The 23299-nt window shown below is 53.9% G+C and overlaps 1 protein-coding gene across 1 annotated transcript; it reads left to right on the plus strand.

The window, feature by feature from the left end:
* The first annotated feature begins 4612 nt into the window (after positions 1-4612).
* OLIG2 (oligodendrocyte transcription factor 2) lies at positions 4613-5581 on the plus strand. Its single transcript, XM_081558820.1, has one exon. It carries the CDS (start codon positions 4613-4615, stop codon positions 5579-5581), a length of 969 nt encoding a protein of 322 aa, XP_081414946.1.
* The last annotated feature ends 17718 nt before the right edge of the window (positions 5582-23299 follow it).

Here is a 23299-nt window from a genome sequence, read left to right on the forward strand (position 1 = left end):
TCCCAACCCAGGGGTCGAGCCCGGGTCTCCTGCACTGCAGGCGGATTCTTTACCCTCTGAGCCACCAGGGACGCCCAGAGTCTTGCAGGGAAGACAGGATTTGTTTTCAGAGTTCTGCCTCCCAAGCGGTCTGATAGCTCACGTTTGGACGCCAAACTCTGGCATTGCGCATCCCTTCTGGTTTCCGGACCAGGAGCGATTGCTGAAACGCTTTTTTTCTTTTCTTTCAGGGAGCCTCGCCTCCCACCGCCAGCCCTAGTCCGCCCGGCGCAAGGGCGCCGCTCTCCTTGGCAGCCGGGCGGATTCGCTGCCTGAATGTGCGCAGGAACTCGGATAGATGGGCAAGGCGAGAACAGGCCAGAAAGGCCCGGGAGGAACCCGGGAAGCCGTGGGAGGTCTGCGCCTTTGCAGCCCCCGCGCCAGCCCGCCCCGGACCGTTTGGCACAAGCGCCTTCTCGGCCGCCAGGCGGCTGAGCAAAGGCCGGCCCCGCCACGCACCCGGTCTTTTGTGGGAGCGAAACACAAAAGAGAGGGGGAAAAAATACGTCTTCCGTTTCGACGGAGGAGGCCGACAGCGCCAGGACGCCTGGGCCAGCCAGGAACTCCCGGAGCCCGGCCCGTTAGCCCCGGCAAAGGAGCACTCCATTTCGCCGGAAGGGGCTGTGTGCGCGCGGGTGGGAACCGCGGTGCCAGGGACACTTCCAAGACGCACACACCAGGCGCGGGGCGGAAGACCTGGACAAGGGCCGGGACGCCCTAGGACCCACAGGATAGCAAGCGCCAGTGGCGGGCTCTAGTTTCTGATTATTCCTGGAGGGGGTGGGAGGACTCGGAGACACACTCGGGAGAGTTTGGCGACCTATCAGCCCCAGGGCTAAAGAAGCCCAGGGGACACAGACCGCCCCCACCTCCTCCCGAGCAACTTCCTGGCCATTGGAGGATGGGTTCCTCCATGGGGATGTTGGGGAAAGGGTCCGCAGCGCTGACCTGTCAGTCCGAGCTCCGGGAGTGGCGAGTGAGGACCGCGAGGCGCCGCTGCACCGCCCCGGAACGGCCACCACTGCCTCGGGTCAGTGGCGCGGGACCGGAGCCCGGAGCATCCTTACGCGCGTCCACGCGGGAATCTAGCGAGTAAGCCCACTCTCCTGACTCCGGACTGTGCCTTCCCAGACTCTAAACTCTCCGTGCCAGGAGAGGCTCCTCGAGTTTCGCCCCACCTTCCGACTCCAGGCTCTGGAGCCAGCGCGTAAAGAACCGCGGACTCGCGCGGACCCGGGCGCAGGGCCGTCGCCGGTGGCAAGCCACGAGAGAAGGAACAGGGGCTCCAGGACACTTGCCGCCGGCTGGACTAATCTCAGCGGCTGCGACCCAGGCGCGCACTCGTTGCGCCGGCTGGTGTTTGTGAGATAGAAACTGGCGCGCTCACAAGTCCGCGCCCCGGCTGGGGGCCCGCAGCGCACCCCCCCCCCCATGAATGTCCTCATTGCCGGTGGCCCGGGATGCCCAAAGGAATGATACTCAAATACCCCAGCTCTGCCACCCCCAGCTCCCCAGCTCCCCATCCCCACTCCCTGCGTTCTTCCAAGTGACAGATTCGCCTAATTGAACCGTTGTGGGTCATCCTCTGGAACCGTTGGACGACACATCTCCACGCTTCAGTTCTTCATGTTTTAAATACATATTTAACGGATGGCTGCAGAGCCAGCTGGGAAACAGGCGGATTGAAAAATAATGCCCCAGAAGGCACGAGCTGGGGGCAAGGGGGAGAGCCCGCCTGGCTTTCTGGTGTAGATAGGGCTGGAAGACTTACCCCCAAATTGGGAGCAATAACCTGGGGTTTTGTTGATTTATTTTGTAACTTTGCTGCGTGAAGGTGAATTACTACTAGCCAAGTTTGTTTGTCTGTTGTTGTGTTTTTAAAACCGTGCATACAAATTAAAAGCTCCCAAATAATGCAGATAACCAAGAGGCTGATAACACCCTCTTGGAGAGAGGGCTGGGGCCGAATCCCTGCAGCTGCAGTGTATAGGACTCCCAGGGTGCTGGATTTGAAGAAACACACCTCTGTGCTCAAAATGAATGGCTGTGAGAAATTCAACTACGAGAAAATGTCTGAGGTTAGGGAGACGGGGCCCCTACTATAAAGTAACCACCAGAGCCCCCAACTGCAGTTCAGGCAGAGGTGCGCAGTAAAGGGTTGAGTTTGTTTTTTTCCCCCGCCTGTAGGCTTGCTACATATACCGTCTCTCGATTTTCCCATCTGTAAAATGGGTGGAGGCGTCGGTACCACAAAACCACTTCATTTGGGCGCTTTCGCAGATCGGATTTAGTTCCTCGGGGGTCAAAGATTTCCAGGTTTGGGAGCCTGGCCGCAATTGGTAAAACGCCATGGATCTCGGCCCCAACGGGTTGGATCCCGCTGTCTGGCCCGCGGTGTGGAGAAGTCTTGGCCCAGGCTTGAGACTTCTTTCTACAGACAAACCACCTTTGCCCCTCTACGCCACGGCGTGGTGACCGCCACAAAAATGGTGCAGAAAATACCGTCCTCTGGTTCCCGGTGCTGCGAAAGGATGCCTGACCCTGGGCTCAACTCTCCGCTTGCGTGAGCGCGGTTTCTCAGTGCAAACGGCTCATCCGGGTGTCTGCGCCATCGTCAACTTTATGAAGAAGGAGATTTCTTTCAAGCCCAGTCCTGGTAGCGGGTCCCCTCTTGCCTTCCCCGCCTTCCTCCTCGCCAGGCCCGGCGCCCAGCTGGGGGCGCTACTGGCCGCTGGCCGAGCTGCACCGGCAGCCACCTCTTAGAGGGCGCGCTTCGAGTGCAAAGCAAGTACGAGTTTCGTGCCCGGTTATCGTGTACGTTTGGGGCTCAAAATGCCCACGTGTTGATGAAATCCACGAAATGGGAACAGGTGGCGAGAACACACACACACACACGGGGGTGGGGAAGGAGGAGACTCCAGCCCAGCTCCCGGGTAGCCAGGGTTATCTGCGAAGATCCCCAAGATCCGAACGCCTTGAGCATCGGGTTAATTTGTGCGCACAGCACCCCCCCCACACACACACCGCTGCGCGCACCCCATCGCCCAGCCTGACTCTGCATTCCCGTATTTTAATAGAAATTTGACAGTGTCCTCTCTCTCCCTCGGTCCCAACCGCGGCGCTCTACACTTTCCCCGCGAGCCCGCCCTCCACCTCTCGCTCGCCTCTCGGGGTCCACGCTCCAGTCCCTCCGGCAGACTCTCCCGGCTGCGGGCGCCCATTGGCTGAGCGCTGGGAAGAGGCGTGTGCCCGGCCCGGCGAGTTTCATTGAGCAGAATTAGCCAGGATGACATCAGCTTCCCACTCCCCCCACCCACCCCCACCCCGGGCCTGCCCAGCTCATTGGCGCGGCGGCCCCTCCAAGACCCGCACATTGTTCCCCGCCCCCGCTGCGGCCACCGCCGCCGTAGCCGCCGCCACCCGGCTATAAAAACCCTCCGAGCGGGGAAAGGTGCGGATGCTTATCATAGACCGACGCGACATCGGCGCCCGGACCCGGTTCTCTGCGGCAGCCTTGGGGAACGAGCTCCTCTAACTGCATCCGCAGTAAGTGCGCCCGCTTCCCCCCCAACCCCTCGCTCCAAGCAACTCCAGCCTACACCCCGGGGACAGAGGCCCCTCACTTCGGCTGCGACCGGGGGAGCTCCGCTAAAGTGGATCCAGATCCCTTCCCTGCCCGCCAGTTCTCTGGAGCGGCTTCGCTGCCCTGACCCTTCCCACGCTCACCGCACCATCCCTTTTGCCCCAAAGCGAGAAATCGGGGCCACAGTAGCGGTCTTCTGCCCCAGCCCCAGTCAGCTGGGCGAGCCCCCGGCCCGCCCCGGGCGGAGCGCGTGGAGTCTGGGCTCCGTGGCGGGCTCTGGGTGCCGGTCTGTGAGCGTGTGTTTGCTGAGCGGTGTCGATGCAGATAAGGTGGATGCGTTTGAGGAACCAAATAAATACTTCTCTATTTAGATCTCCACCCTTCCCAAAGAAAAGCCCTCCCTTGACACTTATATTCCAGCCCTGGAGATCCAGCCTCCTCATTCTTAGTGTGTTAGTCGCTCAGTCGTGTCCGACTCTTTGCGACCCTATGGACTGTAGCCTGCCAAGCTCCTCTGTCCGTGGCATTTTCCAGGCGAGCATACTGGAGTGGGTTACCATCGCCTTCTCCAGGGGATCTTCCCGTTTGAGCCACCAGGGAAGACTTCATTCCTAGCAGAAGGCATAAAAACCGTAGAATGCCACCCTCCCAGAGGAGCGCTCCATCCTCCCTGGATTAAACAACCTGTGGATGAGAGCGGCGGGGAGGCGGTAGGGAGGGAAAGAGAGGTGACTTAAACTTACCTGCATGCCAAGGCCAGAGACAGCGAGGTGGACACGAAGCGAACGGCCACCAGCGCCTGGACCCCGCGCTGCGGTCCAGGCGGGAGCTGCTTTTCTCTCTCACTGACCCCAGTGCCTCTTGATCTCGATTTCCATCTCCCGTCTCTTTCGTGTTTCTCTCCTCCTCTCTCCGCAGTAGACGCCCTGGAAGCTCTGAGGACCCAGGGAGGGGAGGACCCCGCGAAGGCTGCGACGATCCCTCGGGGCCATGGACTCGGACGCCAGCCTGGTGTCTAGCCGGCCGTCTTCGCCGGAGCCCGATGACCTCTTCCTGCCGGCCCGGAGCAAGGGCAGCGGGGGCGGCGGCTTCACGGGGGGCACCGTGTCGTCGTCCACGCCGAGCGACTGCCCGCCGGATCTGAGCGCAGAGCTGCGCGGCGCCATGGGCGCGGCGGGCGCGCACCCGGGGGACAAGCTGGGCGGCGGCGGCGGCTTCAAGTCATCCTCATCCAGCACCTCTTCGTCCACGTCGTCGGCGGCCGCGTCATCCACCAAGAAGGACAAGAAACAGATGACTGAGCCCGAGCTGCAGCAGCTGCGACTCAAGATCAACAGCCGCGAGCGCAAGAGGATGCACGACCTCAACATCGCCATGGACGGGCTGCGCGAGGTCATGCCGTACGCGCACGGCCCGTCGGTGCGCAAGCTCTCCAAGATCGCCACGCTGCTGCTGGCACGCAACTACATCCTCATGCTCACCAACTCGCTAGAGGAGATGAAGCGACTGGTGAGCGAGATCTACGGGGGCCACCACGCCGGCTTCCACCCGTCGGCCTGCGGCGGCCTGGCGCACTCGGCGCCCCTGCCTGCAGCCACGGCTCACCCGGCGGCCGCGGCGCACGCGGCGCATCACCCGGCCGTGCACCATCCCATTTTGCCTCCGGCCGCTGCGGCCGCCGCCGCCGCCGCGGCCGCCGCCGCGGTGTCCAGCGCCTCCCTGCCCGGCTCCGGGTTGTCGTCGGTCGGCTCCATTCGGCCCCCTCACAGCCTACTCAAGTCTCCGTCGGCGGCGGCCCCGCTTGGGGGCGGGGGCGGCAGCGGCGGGGGCACTGGCGGCTTCCAGCACTGGGGCGGCATGCCATGCCCCTGCAGCATGTGCCAGGTGCCCCCGCCGCACCACCACGTGTCGGCCATGGGCGCCGGCAGCCTGCCGCGCCTCACCTCCGATGCCAAGTGAGCGGGCCCGGGGGCAGACGCGTTCTGGCGAGCCGGGAGGGTGCGCGCCCCGAGGCTGCGTGGGGGGGAAGCCAGGACCGGCCGGCGCTGGGGCCTGGGAACTCAGTCCCAAGGAGGAGCGCCGTGTCGTGAGCTGGGGGTGGGGGGCAAAAGTGAGGACTCCAGTACCCGGGATCCGATGCTGCGGAGGAGACGTGCGCTGAACCGTGGGCAGTGAGAGGTTGCATTTGCTCTGTGACTTGGTTCAACCCTCTCTGGCTTTAAACAGCAGCGCTGCTCCCTTGGACATCCTTTTATAAGAAGGAGCAGCTACCCGCATCCCGTCTTTCAACCCTCCCTCCCCCGCCCCCCGCACCCCAGAACCCTAGAAAAGAGGTGATTCTAAAAACTGCTTTCCCTACGAACTCGGCCTCACTCGGCCCGGGCAGCACTTCGTAGTACCGAGGAGGAAAGCAAGGAGGGGAGCGTTGGGGACTTCCTCGCCTCTCCGGGCGGGTAGGAGACTCTGGAGCCGCAGTCCAGAAGCGGCCGTCCGGACTCGCCCCCAAGGGTCTTCCCCGGCCCAGGCCTCGGGCTACGAGTTAGTATTCGGCGCCAGAAGCAATTACGGTCGTGTCCTGTCTGCGTATCTGGATAAACCCACAGCGGTCTCGGACCGTTCCTCCCTGTCGCTCCTAATTGGTTTGGGGGTTTGTGGTTTTCGAAGGAATCTGTCGAAGTTCCTTTTTCAACAGTGTGATCAAGCTTTATAGACGGTCAGAATAGAACCGCTTGTGGATTGTTATAACCTACAACTGTCGACTTTGGGTGCGGGTTGTTTTTTTTTTTTAGTTATTTTAAAATAGAATTTCCCTCCCTCTTCTCTCCGTCTCGGATCACAAAGTGATTTGGTTTCCTACCTGGCTGGGGACAGTCATTTGGGTACCCGAGGATTTGACAGAACTCAAAGGATGTTGCTGTGAATATAGTTTGGGTTATTTGGGAGTTCTGTTGACTTTTTAGTTTGTTTGTTTTTTTGCTCTTTGGGATGTGTAAATAGATCAATAATGAGGTAAGTGCGTGTTGCTAAGCTGTTTGCTCACGTGACTGCCACTCCTCCCCTCCCCCTCCCCCCAGTCTAAGCCGGGTTTCTTCTATATTGGTTTCTTTTTGCCAGCTTAACACGAATGACAAACTCTTTCCACGTGCTTCCTCCCTCTGCCCGAACCGCCTCGGCTTGCAGAGTTGCAATATGGGCTTCACAGCGTCGGCCACGTAACATCCCCTCTCCAATCGCTGCCCCTTGCAGAGAGTGTATCATCTGTTTTATTTTTGTAAAAAGATGAAAGTGCTAAATAATATTTATTACTTGTTTGGTTGCAAAAAAAATGAAATAAATGACCGAGTGTTGAGATTTTAAATAAAATTTAGAGTAAGTCCGGTGTTTTCCAGCCTTGTGGGTGGGAGGAGGGGCGGGGAGCCGCCTGGGAAAAGCGGACGGCTGGACTCCATCCTTCCGGGCTGGATTTGAGAACCGCTCCGCTGGTTTTGTCCCGGAGAAAGATTGAGAGGGTTGTTGGCCCATTTTTCTCCCCTCTAACAAACATTCTCTTTAAAACACGTTCTGAGCACCTCCTCGGCGTGCTTCTCCTCACTTGTTTTTATTTTTACTTTCTGACGCCTAACCCGGAACTCCTTTTCTACTGGGTTGAGGATTAGGTTCATTGAAAAGGAAATTTTTTCCTCCGTTCAGCGCAGAACTTTGGGCCTCTCGGGTGAGACCCGTGCCTTTGGCTGGGAGTCCGGGCGCTTAGGTCCCCGGGTCCTGAAGTGATTCCATTTTCTCTCTGCTGATGAGAGGCTGTCGTCCACCCGCATCCGTCTGCGGACGAGCGACGCGAGGCCCCGTCGGCCCTGCGTCGCCAAGTGGTTCCCGGCAGAGCGCTACGGGCGCTTGTGGGGCGGGTTCCACTAACCCTACGCTCCCTTCCCTGCGCTACTCAAGACACTTCCCCGGCTCCCCAGCCGGCCCTGAACTGCAAAAAGTCAGGTGCTAGGTACTGCCTGCCGGGAGCGAGGCTATCGAGAGCCGCGCTTTGGTCTAGTGCTCCTTAATCCTGGGCCCCGCCTCTGTTTTCTCGCTGCTATCGGGTTCCTCACAATCCAAAACTGCAAGGCAAATTTAGGACGTGGCTCTTAAGAGAGATTTGGGGATAAAAGTTGAAAAGGCTTCGGCCTTTCCCGATCAAGGAAGAGGACAGAACGTTTTGCCATCTTCCAGTCCTCCGGCTTTCAGCAGAACGCGCATCCGTGAAAGCTGCGAAGTGCGGACATGGTGGATGGTCCCCGGCCCTGGGCCTGCTCGCTCACGATACCTTTGGTGGCCACCGGTGGATGGTCCCAGCGCCTAGAGTACCTGGGGCAGAGGTTTCCCTCGTTGGAACCCCTCCCCCCGCCCCGTTTCTTGAGGTCGCCCCCGATCGCCCCGGAGCCGGGCCCACGAGGACTGGTCGTTCATAGGTTCCATCTCCTGCTCCTGGACAGGTAGTTTCTGGATCCGCCAGCAGGTACTGTCAGGCGACTGGCCTAAAACAGCGGGCACCCCCGGGGATCGGATGCCTTGTACGGGGCTTCGCGTCTTACCCACGGCTGGGATGAAGGCCGAGGGGCTGCAGAGGGCAGAATAAAGGGGTCCGGCCCAAACCACATCAGGGAATCCAAGAAGAGGGTAGGGCAGGATCTAGTAGATTTTGCTTTGAAATCCCAGTTGAAACGAAATTTGTCAAGGATTTACAACTGGGTCCTTCTCCAGCCGACAAGCCACGCAGAGGATCCCACGGTGCAGATTGGGTTGGGGGGGGTGTCCCTGTCGCAGTCACAGCTTCCTCCACCCACCCCAAGGCTTGGCAGGTGCAGCTGGGGCTGCCTGAGGGGGCAGTGTATCCCTAGAGGGGCAGTTGTTGAAAGAAATCAAGTCTCCCCCCCCTTCCCAACCCCTATGTCCAAGCTCTCAGTGCGTGTCCAGTCACCAGTCAGACTAGACCTCGGCCCCCAAGGAAGGAGGGCCTGAATCCAGCCAGGCTCCGGGCGCTACCCAGAGCCACCCGCCTAAACTTTGCATGCAGCCAGGGATCTGGGCCACCACGTGTGACAGCCCAGCACGCTCCGACTGCACAGAGGAGGTACGCAGAGGCGAGCAGGACCACTCCGGGCAGATGGCTCCATGCAGAAAGTGGCCCTGGTGTGGCGGGGGGCCTGGATGAGGGGCTCAGGCCAGCGGTTGGGCTTCAGAGTAGAGTGAGAAAGGAAGTTAGGCTCCCATGCTGACTTCCAAGGACAACCCTCCACTCCCACCCCTACACACTGAGAGAGGCAGGCAGGGAGAACGCGGTATCCAGATAACTGGGCACTGGGCAGTGACTCGGTCCTCAGGGCACTGGCTTGTAGGACCCCCTTCCCGGCTGCATTGGGTTCTCTAGGATGCTGGTCCACAGTTCAGCTTCCCCACCCCATACATGGCCCTTGAAGTGTCTCAGCTTTTGGCCTGGGCGCCCAGAAACTTCTGTCACCAGCTCCCAAGGTCTTCCAGATTCTCCCCCACCCTCTCGCCTGCATAAAAACTGACTGATTTGAGGTTGAGGGGGCCTCCTTCATGGTCTCTGCCCTCCAGAGCACGGTCTTCCCTCCCCACTCACTGGGCAGGAGACAGAGAAATGAGGAATACCTGGTTTCATCCTGTGTTGGAGGGCACATGGGAACCCCTTGGGGGGGGGTGCTGTCCTATGCCTCCAGCACTCAGAAAGTTGAAACTCTGAATTCTGGCAACTGGAAGTGAGCCAAGGGGCAAAGCAAACCCTCACATCTAAAGTGCATCTCAATTGGAGAATGTGTTGCTGAGGCCTGAAAGAGGTCACACTCCCATCAAGGATGGCTGGAGGGTGACCTAAGTACCAGGGACAAGCATGCAGTCTGGGGCTGGGGCAACCCAGCAAGTGAGACCCATCCTCCTCAATCGCAGATGAGGGGGAGGAGCCCCCAGTTCAGGGCACTGGATTTTAAAAGCCCCCTAGACACTCTAGGTGCTGGAGAGCCATCTGTCTGCCTCCCTTTAGGATAGAACACAGCTAACAATGAGTCTGAACTCCTTCTATCAAGTAAATACCTTGATGCCCCCTAGAAGTTCATCTAAGGCAAAAGATACCCGCTATACAGGCCTACCTCTCATTTTAAGTCTCTCTTTTAGTAGAGACTTTGGGCCAAATCTGGGCCTCCGCACAAGGGCCTCACAGTGCCAGTAAGATTCCTGGGAGTCTCTGACATGGGCCCTACACCCAAAGTCTCTTGACAGGCCCCCTAAGTCATTGTCTCTGCACACCTGCATGGGCCTGACTGTTCTCAGGGTAAGTGGTTGCTACACTGAGTCCTACCCTGACTGGGGACAGGTGGCCTTGGAATAGCATGGGTCAGCATCCCACGGCTCAGTTTGGAGGGGGCAGGCAGTGCATAGGCTCAACCCCTGGGGCTAAACCCTCCATTTCTGGTCAAAGTAATGGGCCAGCAGGGCAGAGACGGGGCTCACCCCTCATCACTTCCTCCTACCCTCAGGGGCTGCCTTGTTGCTACAGAGCCACGTTCACTAGGATAACACGGAGAGGGAACACTCCAGTGACCAACGGTTGTGGCATATCCGGGAGCCTGGAGGCGGTGCCCAGCTGCACCCTAAAAGTTCATGATGCCAATAATAGGCAGAAGAGGCTGGAAGAGGAGGCACCAACAATTACAGAAGGCTAGTCATCATAGGGCATCACACTGACAGCTTTGGTTGTTATTCATTCATTCAATTCTCCCCGTAACCCTTTGAGGATGGTGCTCTTATTTATTATTATATTTATTTAATTATGATTTTACAGGTGAGGAAATTGAGGCTCAGCGAGGCTAAGTGGCTTGCTCAGGGAAAGACAGAGTAAATGGAGGCAGCAGCGTTGTAATCCCGGGGTCTGGCTCCAGAGTCCACCTCGGGGAAGTCGCCCCACCCATACTCAGGCCGCCCTAGCCATCTCTCCTCCGCTCCGATCTGGTCTCTAGATTCTGACCTCCTGGGGAATTCTTGGAGCTCCCGCAATGCTGCCCACAACCCCCCACCCTCACCCAGGCCCCAGCTCCCAGCCCCCTTAGGTGACACTCCTAGCTAGCGCTCTCCCTGTGCGCCTGGACCCCATCTGGCCCCGACGCCCCCATCTGGGCAGCGGGCGGTGCCCAAAGGCTTTAGCAATTAGCCGACTTGGGTGGGTGCGGGCTGCGCGGGCGGCCCCTAATGAGGCGGCCGGCGACGCCGAGATGGACTGGCGTCCGCGGCAGGACAGCTGCCGCCCCCCGCCGGCCCGCGGACCGCATCTCCTGCCCAGTGGTGCGGTCCACACCGCGTGCAACAACAACTTGGAAAGAAATCGCAAACTGAAATGCCTGCAGGGGCCCGCAGGACACGCGCGCGGTCCGGGCGCGGGGCGTCAGTGCGAACGGTCAGGGCGCGAGAGCTGGGAGTGCGCGGTGTCCTTCCCCAGGGACCACGGGCCCTACTTTACCACACGCTAAGGGGCCTCCGGACACCGGGGATGGGGAGTGTGTGGCACGGATTGGCCGGCGGGCTTCCAGTCTGCAACCCCCGAAAGTGATGCGGCTGATCAGGATCTCGTGCCGAGCTGTACGCCGCGGTCCCCTGGCTTCCCGGATCGCGAGCAGGCGGAACGCAGCCCGCGGGGGCCCCGGCCTCGCAGGCGCGCCCCGTCCGCCTGCCCGCCAGAGCCCCGGCGCGTCCCGCTCGGGCTCGGGTTGAAGCCGCTGCCTGAGTCCGCGAGCGGCTTTTCTTTGGAGAGCTTTGCGTTCGGCGGCCGCAGGGCCTCTGAGTCCACTAGCTGTGGCAGGGATTGGGAGTCCCCATACCCTCCACCCCGCCCCAGAGGGAAACAAGCGGATCCTTCCAGAAGCGCCTAAGTTCATGTAGAGACCAAATAGCATCCCTGACCCCAGCCGGCGTCAGACACCCTGATCCGCGCTCACGCACAAGGACTCAGGCGCCCAAGCGCGCCTCCCGGGGTCCACACGCACACTGGTGAGTCTGGAACCTCGAAGCCTTGGCCTTGGTCTGGAAGCCCTTGAGGCTCCGTGAGATAGCGATCGTTGGCCGGGACAGCTCGGTTTATCTTCTCCTTCCCCGTCTGTCTTCGGGAGCCTGGGAATCTGTCCTCTCCCCGGTCCTTCTAGGCCTTGTGGGCTGGCCCACTGCCCTTCCCTCTGCGATACCCACCCAGTCCAAACCAGCTCTCTGAGCCCTCAGCTTTCCAGGCTTAAGTCTTGGATCTCCAGCGAAAGCTGGTGGAGGAACAGGACCATGAGCTATTGGCTCCCTCTTCATCCTTAGATCTTCTGGGCAGTAGAGGCTGGCCTTGCAGAGCAGAGCTGGAGTGGCCCCTCAGAAGCCCGATGGGCACTCTCTGACCTCAGTTTCCTCACCTGTAGAATGGAGCCAGGTTGGGTCCATCACCAAAGCTCTGTGGGAGGATGAGGCTAGGCTCTGGGTACCTGAACCGTCTGGGTGCCCTGGTCCACGTCTGAGCAGAGATTCCCGTAGCCCCTGGCTGGCAGGGAGAGTGTGATGGGTGAAAACAGTTCTCCTTAACATCCTGTGTAGGCAGGGACCAGTGCTTCCCAGGTGGTGCAGTGGTAAAGGACCTGCCAATGCAGGAGACTCAAGAGATGCAGGTTCAATGCCTGCGTGGGGAAGATCTCCTGGAGGAGGAAATGGCAACCCACTCCAGTATTCTTGCTGGGGAAATCCCATGGACAGAGGAGCCTGGTGGGCTACAGTCTGTGGAGTGGCAAAGAGTCGGACACGGCTGAGCTACTGAGCACGCAAACACATAAGGGCTAATGAAATTCACAGCCTCCACTGACATAGGAGTGTGGACACTTCTAGAAACAACTACTATTTGTCCTTGACTTTTCAGCTCCTCAGGTAGAAACTGGCTTAGATTCCTTTGTATCTAGACTTCTATCTAGACCTGCCTGCTTGATGTAAATGAATGAATGTGGGTAGTAAATGGAAGACTGAGGGAAGGAAGAGGTTTCCAGAGTGTGGGGAAAACACGAGTGTGAGAGGCCAGGAAATCATGCGTGGATACGTGCTACTGGGCCCTAGGGGCTGGAGGGCAACTTTGATTCTACCCAGACCTCCCACACGACAGAGAGCCAGGCTATCAGACCTCCCAGAGTGCCTGTCTCTTTTTATGTAAATAGAATAGTTAGTAGTAGCACCTCACCATTGTGTTACTGCCAAGAATCAATGAAATGGCTTCCTGCCTGGTCCTAGCTGCGAATGGATGCCCTGGGCCCAGGCGTCTGGCCAGAGTGCCACTTCTGGACCCTCGATCATGAGCCTGGATGCAGCCACCAGTATGTAGGTCATGTGTTGGGACAGGCAAGAGTGGGTGGGGGTGGGGGTGGGGTGTTGATCAAGCACCGTGAAGACCATGTTTGGGCAGTTGGGTGTGGGACTGTGGTATGCTGCCTTGGCCAGGCTCCACCAGCTGTGTGACCTGGAACGAGAGATCTGGGCTTTCTGAACCTCAGCTTCCTTATGTGTAAAATGGGCATGATACTAATACCATTCCACAGGGAGTCAGGATTGAAAGGGACAGCTGGGCCCTGGGCCTGGCATACAGGGCAGGTCCAATAAGCAGAAGAGTCTACCCACCTGGTGGGGTGTCATCTCACTGAATCTTCTGGGAAGTCCTGTGAGGTAGGGTCCCTGTTACTCTGTCACGTGACCTGTCCTGCAGCATCTGGAGGGGGCCTGTTTGACCCAGGACCCCAGGAGAGGCCCAGAAGTCCCCTGAGCATGATATACACAGTCCAGCCACACCCACCCCATGCAGGGCAAAGCACCTCGCCTCACCTCTGCATTCCCCAGGGTGCCTGGTACAGGCCTGTTATGTAGTCCTTGCATTGCCTAGTTGCGCTGCACTGGAGCATGGCCCACACGCTGCATAGAAAACAGAATGTGTGTGTGTGCTAAGTTGCTTCAGGTCGTGTCCAACTTTGTGTGACCCTATGGACCGTGGCCCAGCAGGATCCTCTGTCCATGGGATTTCCCAGGCAAGAATATTGAAATCAGTTGCCACACCCTCCTCCAAGATCGAACCCATGTCTCTTACGTCTCCTGCATTGACAGGCAGGTTCTTTACCACTAGCATCACCTGGGATGCCCAGAAACCAGAATAGAGTCCTTGTAAGGGCAGGAGACCTAGATTAGATCCCTGGGTTAGATCCCTGGCTCGGGAAGATCCCCTAGAGAAGGGAAAGGCTACCCACTCCAGTATTCTGGCCTGGAGAATTCCATGGACTGTATTGTATGGTCCATGGGGTTGCAAAGAGTCGGACATGACTGAGTGACTTTCACAAGGGCAGGAGCTAGGATCAGGGAGGACTAATTGAAGGGAAATGTACCTGTGAAGCCGAGGCCCTACCCTTGCTGTTCTCTGCCCCCCGCTCCCCACCTCCCCAGGGCCTGGCCTCTATCCATGCCCCTGGGATGCCCAGTGCAAGGGGTCAGCTGGACAGTGGAGGATCCTTCCCACTCTAGGATTGCAGCTGGGAGCCACAGGGAGAGCTGTGGTGGCCCCTCTGGAGAGAGGGACTTGGAGCTCCTGATCACCCCGCTTCTGAGCTTGCCCTGCTATTCAAGCCAGTGCAGCTAGTGAAGACGCTCGAGTCCTGTGTGGCTCAGCCAGAGAGGAAGGACTTGACTTAGTGCAGCCCGGACGCTGGCAAAGGTTGCAGCAGAGGCAGGGAACTCAGAGAACTGTTAAACTGAAAAAGCCTGGAAGACACCTCCATCCTGGGACTTAGGCTGTTTGCCCCTAGGATCTCTTCCATCAGGATCTCTTCCCAGGATCTCTTCCATCAGGCCCCTCCCACCCACAGGCAGATCTGCTTGTCTTTACTCCATGTTTAGTGTTTAACCCATCAGTTCCTCTTACTCAGATACTTCTTTTTTTTAATTTAAGAATATTTTTATTGAGATATAGTTGATTTATGATGTATTAGTTCCAAGTGTACAGCAAAGTGATTCAGTTATATATATATATATATTCTTTTTTAGATCATTTTCCATTATAGCTTATTACAAGATATTGAGTTCCCTGGGCTATACAGCAGGTCCTTGTTGGTTTCAGTCATTTCTTTTTGTTTGCTTTAATTGAAGTGAAATATCCATAACATGAAATGAGCCATTTTCAACTGAACAGTTCAGGGGCATTACAATGTTGTATATTCACCACTTCTCTCTAGTTCCAAAACATTTTTTTTTATCACCACCAGAGTAAAATCGTGCTCATTAACTGCTTCCTCTCCCTCCAGCCTCTGGTAACCACTAATCTGCTTTCTGTCTCTATGGATTTACCTACTCAGGACATTTCATATAAATGGAAACATGCAATATGTCACTTTTGCTTCTGTTTTGTTTTTCACTCAGCATAATGATTTTGAGGTTTATCCATCCTATTGCATGTGCTTCACTCCTTTTCAAAGCTGAATAATATTCCATTGTGGGCTTCCCTGGTGGCTCAGCGGTAAAGAACCCGCCTGCCATTGCAGGAGACATGGGTTCAATCCCTGGGTTGGGAAGATCCCCTGGAGAAGGAAATGGCAACCCACAAAAGTATTCTTGCCTGGGAAATCCCGTGGACAGAAGAGCCTGGCAGGCTACAGTCCAAGGGGTCACAAAAGAATCGAACATGATTTGGCAACTAAACAACGACAATATTCCATTGTATAGATGTACTGCATTTTGCTTATCCATTCGTCTGTTAGACATTCCCTGGTGGCTCAGACAGTAAAGCATCTGCCTACAATGTAGGAGACCTGTGTTCAATCCCTGGGTCAGGAAGATCTCCCGGAGAAGAAAATGGCAACCCACTCCAGTATTCTTGCCTGGAAAATCCCATGGACAGAGGAGCCTGGTGGGCTATAGTCCATGGGGTTGCAAAGAGTTGGACACGACTGAGTGACTTCACTTTCACTTTTTCTTTTTTCATTCATCTGTTAATAGTCTCATTTATTGAGATGGATGAAACTGGAGCCCATTATACAGAGTGAAGTAAGCCAGAAAGAAAAACACCAATACAGTATACTAATGCATATATATGGAATTTGAAAGATGGTAATGATAACCCTATATGCGAGACAGAATAAGAGACACAGATGCATAGAACAGTCTTATGGACTCTGAGGGAGAAGGTGAGGGTGGGACGTTCTGGGACAATAGCATTGAAACATGTATATTATCATATGTGAAACAGAACACCATTCCATGTTCGATGCATGAGACAAATGCTCAGGGCCGGGGCAATGGGATGACCCAGAGGGATGGAATGGGGAGGGAGGTGGGTGGGGGGTTCAGGATGGGGAACATATGTAAACCCATGGCTGATTCATGTCAATGTATGGCAAAAACTACTACAATATTGTAAAGTAATTAGCCCCCAACTAAAATAAATAAATAAATTTATTAAAAAAAAAAAAAAAGTCTCATTTACTCCTGAGGAATGCCCCAGGTCATTGCCTGTGACCTTCCATGGTAAAAAGAAACCTGGGCTAGGAGGTAAAAATCTAGAGCAGGCTGGGCGTGCTAAGGCAAATTGCTTGACCTTTCTGGGCTTCAATCTACTCATCTATTACATAACAGAAATTGAAAAGTCTGGCAAGGCCCATTCCAAGTTAAGGTCGTCTGTGACTTTCCACAACTCTGACATTCTCCCTTCCAGTTGTAGAAAGAAGCCCCGTGTCTTTCCTGCCAGCCACGACCCTGTGTCAAGGACCTCATTGAAAAGAAAGCCCTGGGACTTGACAGGCACCCCCAGTGGATCAGGTCCCCCTAACAAGTCTGTACCTTTGGGTCTTAGAGAGACCAAATCTTAGTGAGAAGCCTGGCTGAGGGGGCAGTGTTTTGTGAGTTATTCCCTTAGTAAACATCCAGCCAGATTCTCATCAGTTTACCTACTCAAGACATTTCATATAAATGGAAACATGCAGTATGTCGCTTTTGCATCTGTTTTGTTTTTCACTCAGCATAATGATTTTGAGGTTTATCCATCCTATTGCATGTGTCAAGTCACCTAGTAATAGTTGTGACTTGGTGATGAGATGGCCAGCTTACCTGGTATATGTACAGGACCTCATTATGATATAGATAAGAGTCACATTTAAAAAAAGTGGATGTTGAACTAGATCATGAGGATTCAACATAAATCGGGAGAGTGTACAAATTGATATCCTGACTCCTGTAATCCCCATCTTTCATTCAACACACATTCACTGCCCTTCACCCCATCTCCTGCTTTGGGCAAGTTGGAAATATACAGAAACAAGAGTTAAGAAACATGGTTTTTCTTAGCATTTCAGAGCTTTGAGACCTACCTTAATTGGAGTCAACTGATTCCAATTGGTTGGTCAACTGACTTTTTCTAATTAGAATTGAACTTGGAGGAGCAGGGGGATATAATGTAGGGGAGGTACCATTATCCAAGAATGTTCTACATTTCTCTTGGGAATATGGAAGCTCTGTCAATTGAGATAGTAATACCACCTCCTTCCTTTTTAATACTCCAGCCTTCCCTGGGCACTTTCAATCCCCTCACTTGGCTCACTTTTCTTTCCTTCATGCTATATTTTAAAACATTTCCTATTTTGTTGTTTATTGTCTGTCTTCCCCAGTAGAACATAAGCTCCACAAGGCAAGGATGTTTGTCCATCCTGATCATTGATATAGACCAGTGCCCAGCACATAGTAAGAGATCAATGAACAATGGTTGAATGCGTGAATGAATGAATGCATGGAATGGATACATACGGAGGACTTTTGCCACCAAGCCCTTTCCAAACTAGAGCAGAAACTTCACTGGGACTCCCACACAAGAAAACACCAGCAGAACCTGAGGCTGTGAAAAATGCATGGTTGAACTCTGCTGTCCCCAAAGTGCTTTTTAAAACATCAACCAAGTCCTGGAGGCTGGTCTTGGATTGGTCTTGGGATGAGAGGTAAATTGGGAGTTTCCTGAAGTAACCTATTAGTTAGGATCAACAAATAAAGCTATAACATCTTAAAAACTTACTAAAGCTGTAACATTTAACAAACTTACTAAAACTGTAATATTCTCCACTTCTTCCTTGAGTTTTGAGCATAATTAGGATCCAGACCTTGAGGCCTCAGCTGTGCTGTGCTCAATGGCTCAGTCGTGTCCGACTCTTTGTGACCCCATGGACTGTAGCCCACCAGGCTCCTCTGTCCACAGGGACTCTCCAGGCAAGAATACTGGAGTGGGCTGCCATTTCCTCCTCCAGGGGATCTTCCCGACCCAGGAATCAAATCCATTGCAACTACATTGCAAGCGGATTCTTTACTGTATGAGCCACCAAGAAAGCCCAAGAATACTGGTGTGGGTAGCCTATCCCTTCTCCAGGGGATCTTCCCGACCCAGGAGTTGACCCAGGGTCTCCTGCATTGCAGGCAGATTCTTTACCAGCTGAGCCACCAGGGAAGCCCTGAAGCCTCAGACTGACCTTTAAATTAAGTGGATTCATAGTTAGAAAGTTGGTTCTAATCCTTTGGGAGACAAACTCCTTGGGTTAAAAAGAAGACAAAAAAGGCCAAACATTCAGTTTGATGCATCTGTCCAATGGGAGCATATCTGAAAGAGGAAAAATATTTCCTGGTACCTTAGCAGCTCCTGAAACCATTCACGTCCAACGGTGGGAGGGGTGGTTGCAGCTTTTCAATTCAGACAGTCAGTATAAACCTTCACATTACATGTCCCAAGGCGGGGAAAAAAAACAAAACAAAACTTCTCAGTGATTGTATTTATCCCGAATGCAAAAACCATCCCCTTTGTTGAGGTCGGCTGAACCAACTCGTCCCGGAGAACAATGTCCAGTCTGCTGGCGGGCCATGTGCTAATGTGCTCATACATTACAGGCCGCAACAGATGGCTGTGAGAACACCCGGGCGGCGCCTGCCTGGGTCAGGATGCAGTGCCCAGAGCCTGCTTCCCAGTTCTGTCCGGTTACAAAACACTGCTTCTCTTTGGAGAGATGATGGCTGTCCAGAGGAGCCAGGCTGGGCCCCTTTTGCAATGCAGAGCTCGATGGGAGAGCAAAGGTGCAAAGGAATCATTGTCGGGGGGTGGGGTGTTGTTGGTTTGTGTGAACCATGTTGTAGATTGGAAAAGTATTTTCGTATGACTGACAGTCAGAACGGAGACACATGCTGTATTGTTCCAACACATTAGCTCTTGGGTGCTGCTCACATTTCTCATCTTCTTCTACACCCAGGATTTGGTGTTTGGGGTATAGTTCTAATTTTTCTCCCCTTCCCTCCGAGAAGTCTGTCTTCCCTCCTTCCCCACATCTCAGTGAACCACTGAGGAGAGAGTAACCCACTTCCCAAAACAAAAACAAAAGCCAGTTCTGCCACTCAGTCGTGTCCGATTCTTTGTGACCCCACAGACTGCAGCACGCCAGGTCTCCCTGTCCATCACCAACTCCCGGAACTTGGTCAAACTCATGTCCGTCGAGTCGGTGATGCCATCCAACCATCTCATCCTCTGTCATCCCCTTCTCCTCCTGCCTTCAGTCTTTCCCAGCATCAGGGTCTTTTCCAATGAGTCAGTTCTTCGCATCAGGTGGCCAAAGTATTGGAGCTTCAACTTCAGCAGACAAAACCCAGCTTTCTTGCAACTGGGTGTCCCTGGTGGCTCAGATGGTGAAGAATCTGCCTGCAATACAGGAGACCTGGGTTTGACCCCTGGGTTGGGAAGACCCTCATGGCAATCTATTTCAGTATTCTTGCCTGGAGAATTCCATGGACAGAGGAGCCTGGCGTGCTACAGTCCATGGGGTCGCAAAGAGTCAGACACGACTGAGCGACTAATTCTTTCCCTTTTCTTGCAACTACACAGAAGAGTCCAAAGAAATTCCTCTGGAAACATAGATAAGTGGGATGCACCTGGTCTTCTCTAGCTCCATTCCTGCCTCTCTGTCATTGAGAAGGAAACCCACAGAAGCCATCACATTCACTCCTTCCACCCTCACCTTGAAATGAAGGCTTGAGCAGTTTGGGCTGCGCCTTGGTCTTGAGGCTCACAGTTTTCCTGAGAGGAGGCAGGACCCTCATTGACTGTTTTTGTCTCCCTATCTGTGGAGCCAGGCCGAGCGGTCCAGCCAGCACTGCCCCCCTCTCCCACCCGTGTCCCCAGGGCTGGGCACCAGGGCTCACTCTGGGCCAAGCCTCCTGAGATGAAAGCAGTACTGTACCAAGCCGTTTCAGTCGTACTCAACTCTTTGTGACCCCATGGACTGTAACCCGCCAGGCTCCTCTGTCCATGGGATTCTCCAGGCTGGAATACTGGAGTGGGTTGCCATTTCTCCCTCCAGGGGATCTTTCCGACCCAGGGATCGAACCCACGTCTCTTATGTCTCTTGCATTGGCAGGCAGGTTCTTTACTGCTAAGCCGCCTGGGAAGCCTGAAAGCAGCCCGTGGAGGGCAGTATCTCAGATTCACCCCAGCTCTACACAGGGGCAGAGAAACATCCACAGGGACAGAAAGAGCCAGAAGGGACTCTAAACCCCTCTCCTCTGACTCTCTGAAAACAGGCCCTTGCCATTTGGTCTTCAAAGTCGGTCTAAGCTTCATGGTGTTCATGGAGGGAGCCCCGGGGAGCTGGCAAGCCCCCCAGCCTCTCCCCACCAGCTGCCGGTGGTGCTCAGCATTCCTCCTGCTACCGCCAATGTCTGGATAAGTGTGGTGTCTCCGGGAAGCCCTGTAAAAATGCCCATTGCCTGGAGGGAAGCAAGCTGTGAGCAGAGGTCAGTCAGATGAACCTATCTGCAGGGCAGGAATAGAGACGCAGACACACGTGGAGGACATGGGAGGAGGGAAGGAGAGGGCGGGGCCAGTTGATGTATATACATGACCACGTGTAATATAGATAGCTAGTGGGAAGCTGCTGTCTAGCACAGGGAGCTCAGCTCAGTGCTCTGTGATGACTTAGAGGGGTGGGATGGGGGGGATGTGGGAGGGAGGTCCAAGAGGGAGGGGACATTGGTGTACATATAGCTGATCCACTTTGTTGTACAGTAGAAACTAATACAGCGTTTTAAAGCAACTATGCATGCATGCTAAGTCCTTTGCTTTCCTATTCTTTCTTTTCTTCCTTTTCTCTCTTTTTTTCTCACCATATTTAAAATTGTCAATTTTCAAATTAACTTTTCACTTTGGAATGTGTTTTAAGCCATAGAAAAGTTACCATGATATGAAAGTAAAACAAGTGAAAGGGTTAGTCTCTCAGTTGTGTCCAAGTCTCTGCGACCTCTGCACTACTGTAGTCTACCACGCTCCTCTGTCCATGGGATTCTCCAGACAAGAATACTGGAGTGGGTTGCCATTCCCTTCTCCAGGGCGTCTTCCCGATGCAGGGATTGAACCTGAGTCTCCTGCATTGCTGGCGGAATCTTTACCGACCGAGCCACCTGGGAAGCCCCCATGATGTAGCACAGAGGATTCCCATATACCCTTCTGGCAGCTTCCCCTATAATATCTGACATAACCTTGGAGCATTTGGCACAACTACGAAATTAACAGTTACCCTGATATTAGCTGGACTACAGATTCTGGTTAGATTTCACCAGTTTTTCTATTAGCATCTCTTGTTGGTTCCAGAGAATAGTGGAGGGTATACAATCTATGATAACTCATTGCATTGAGTTCATCTTTATAGTTAACAGTGTTGAACAAAGACTCAATGCAATTCTAGATATTGCTCCTATAGAACATGTGACACAAAAAATCCACTGTTGTGAAAAATGGACACAGAGAAAGCTAATGATCTCTGGATTAGGTTTTGGTGGAAGGAGATTTATGAGATTAAGGGAAAATCAGGTGAGCATGGTATGCTGGGAGGAAGTATTAGAATCACTGAGAGTGGAAAAGGACTGAACCATCCTAAGGGACCACATAATTAAAGCACAACAGATAACGATTCCCTTGAAAAAAAAAAGGATGCAAGGAAAAAGAAGTGCCACAAAGACTGCTCAGAGTAGAGAAGGATCCGTTTTGCAAAGTGACAAGAGACTCTCCCTCTTTTTTTAGAAACAACTTCTTATTTTATACTGGAGTATGGTTGATTAACAATGTTGTGATGATTGAAGTGGTAGAGCAAAGAGATTCAGTTATATATATACATGTATGGTTCTTTTTCAAATTCTTTTCCCATTTAGCTTATTACAGAGTATTGAAAGATGTTCCCTGTTCTATAACCTTGTCGGTTACCCATTTTTTTAAACTGGGGTATAGTTGCGACCATGGGGCCACAGAGAGTCAGGCACAACAGAGCAATTGAACTGAATTGAACTGATAGCTGCTTTTGGGCTTCCATGGTGTCTCAGACGGTAAAGAATCTGTCTGTAATATGGGAGACCCGGGTTCAATCACTGGGTCAGGGAAGGTCCCCTGGAGAAGGGAAGGGCAACCCACTCCAGTATTCTTGCCTGGGGTTAGAGGAGCCTGGTGGGCTACAGTCTGTGGGGTCGCAAAGAGTCGGACACGACTGAGCAACTAACACACTGATAGTTACTTTACAATGTTGTGTTGGTTTTTGCTGTATAACAAAGTGAATCAGCCATATGTATACGTATGTTTCCTCCCTCTCGGCCTTCCCTCCCACCTTCTAGGTCATCACAGAGCACCAACCTGAGCTCCCTGTGCTATACTGCAGTGTGTGCAAATCAACCCCAAAGAGAATCTCCCTCTTAAAATCTTCTCAGCAGGAGTCTAATTTCCACTGTGACTTATGCTGCTGAGTGATGAAGAGTTTACCAGGGGAAAAAGGAAATGCGAGAGGAGAAAACAGAGATAGGAGTCTATGTGTGGATGCGTCTAGATGCCGCAGAAGAGTCACGCCTATTTCAGAGCTGCCAACAAAGCCTCGATTCTGTAATTAGAAGGAGCCTGGTTGCTTTTACATCAAATCTGCGCCGTAAACATCAGACTCCACTTTATCAGAGTCAATGGATAAGGAACCTTTACTTAAAGACACCACCAGTACACCTAGCTGAATCACTGAGAAGTTCAGTAAGATTTCTGCTAGAAAACAAGGAACAAGCACTGGATTTAGACACAAGCAAGAGGACATACAGCTTAGGTCTCTGCGCACACCCCTCAAGCAGGCATCCACCTGTCCCCATCACATCAACATTAAAACTGGCATTACTGTGATTTTTTTAAAGGACCATGAAACGACATCGGAGAAGAGGAGAGAGATCAGGAGACTGAAAAACAAGGAAACCTGATACGCTGGAAGCAGACTCTCTCCATCTGGTGTATGGCACTGCTCTGCCCCCCCCAAGACCCCACCCTCATTTTCTCCCCTCACCCCCAACACTCCCAACTCTATCTCTGCCTTTCTCCATATGTAAGTTCCTAATTTGGAGTATTCGTTCCTTTTTTACCCGCCCTGGGAAGGAAGAGTCTACTTAACAATGACTAAGAAAAGCATGACTCTCACCAGGAGAATGGATGTCACAGTTTTTTCCAAATCAGGCCAGAGAGGTGCCAGGAACACATATCATTGGAGAAATTTAACAAGCTGTGGAACAAATCTAACCCTTTAGGCTAATGGAAATCACAAGGAA

Source organism: Giraffa tippelskirchi, chromosome 2, assembly GCF_054371585.1.
Source record: "Giraffa tippelskirchi isolate mGirTip1 chromosome 2, T2T-mGirTip1v1.2.pri, whole genome shotgun sequence".
NCBI classification, from domain to species: domain Eukaryota; kingdom Metazoa; phylum Chordata; class Mammalia; order Artiodactyla; family Giraffidae; genus Giraffa; species Giraffa tippelskirchi.

What these genes read in the sequence shown, in the direction of transcription:
- OLIG2 (XM_081558820.1), top strand. Translation starts at nt 4,613, where the DNA reads ATGGACTCGGACGCCAGCCTGGTGTCTAGCCGGCCGTCTTCGCCGGAG.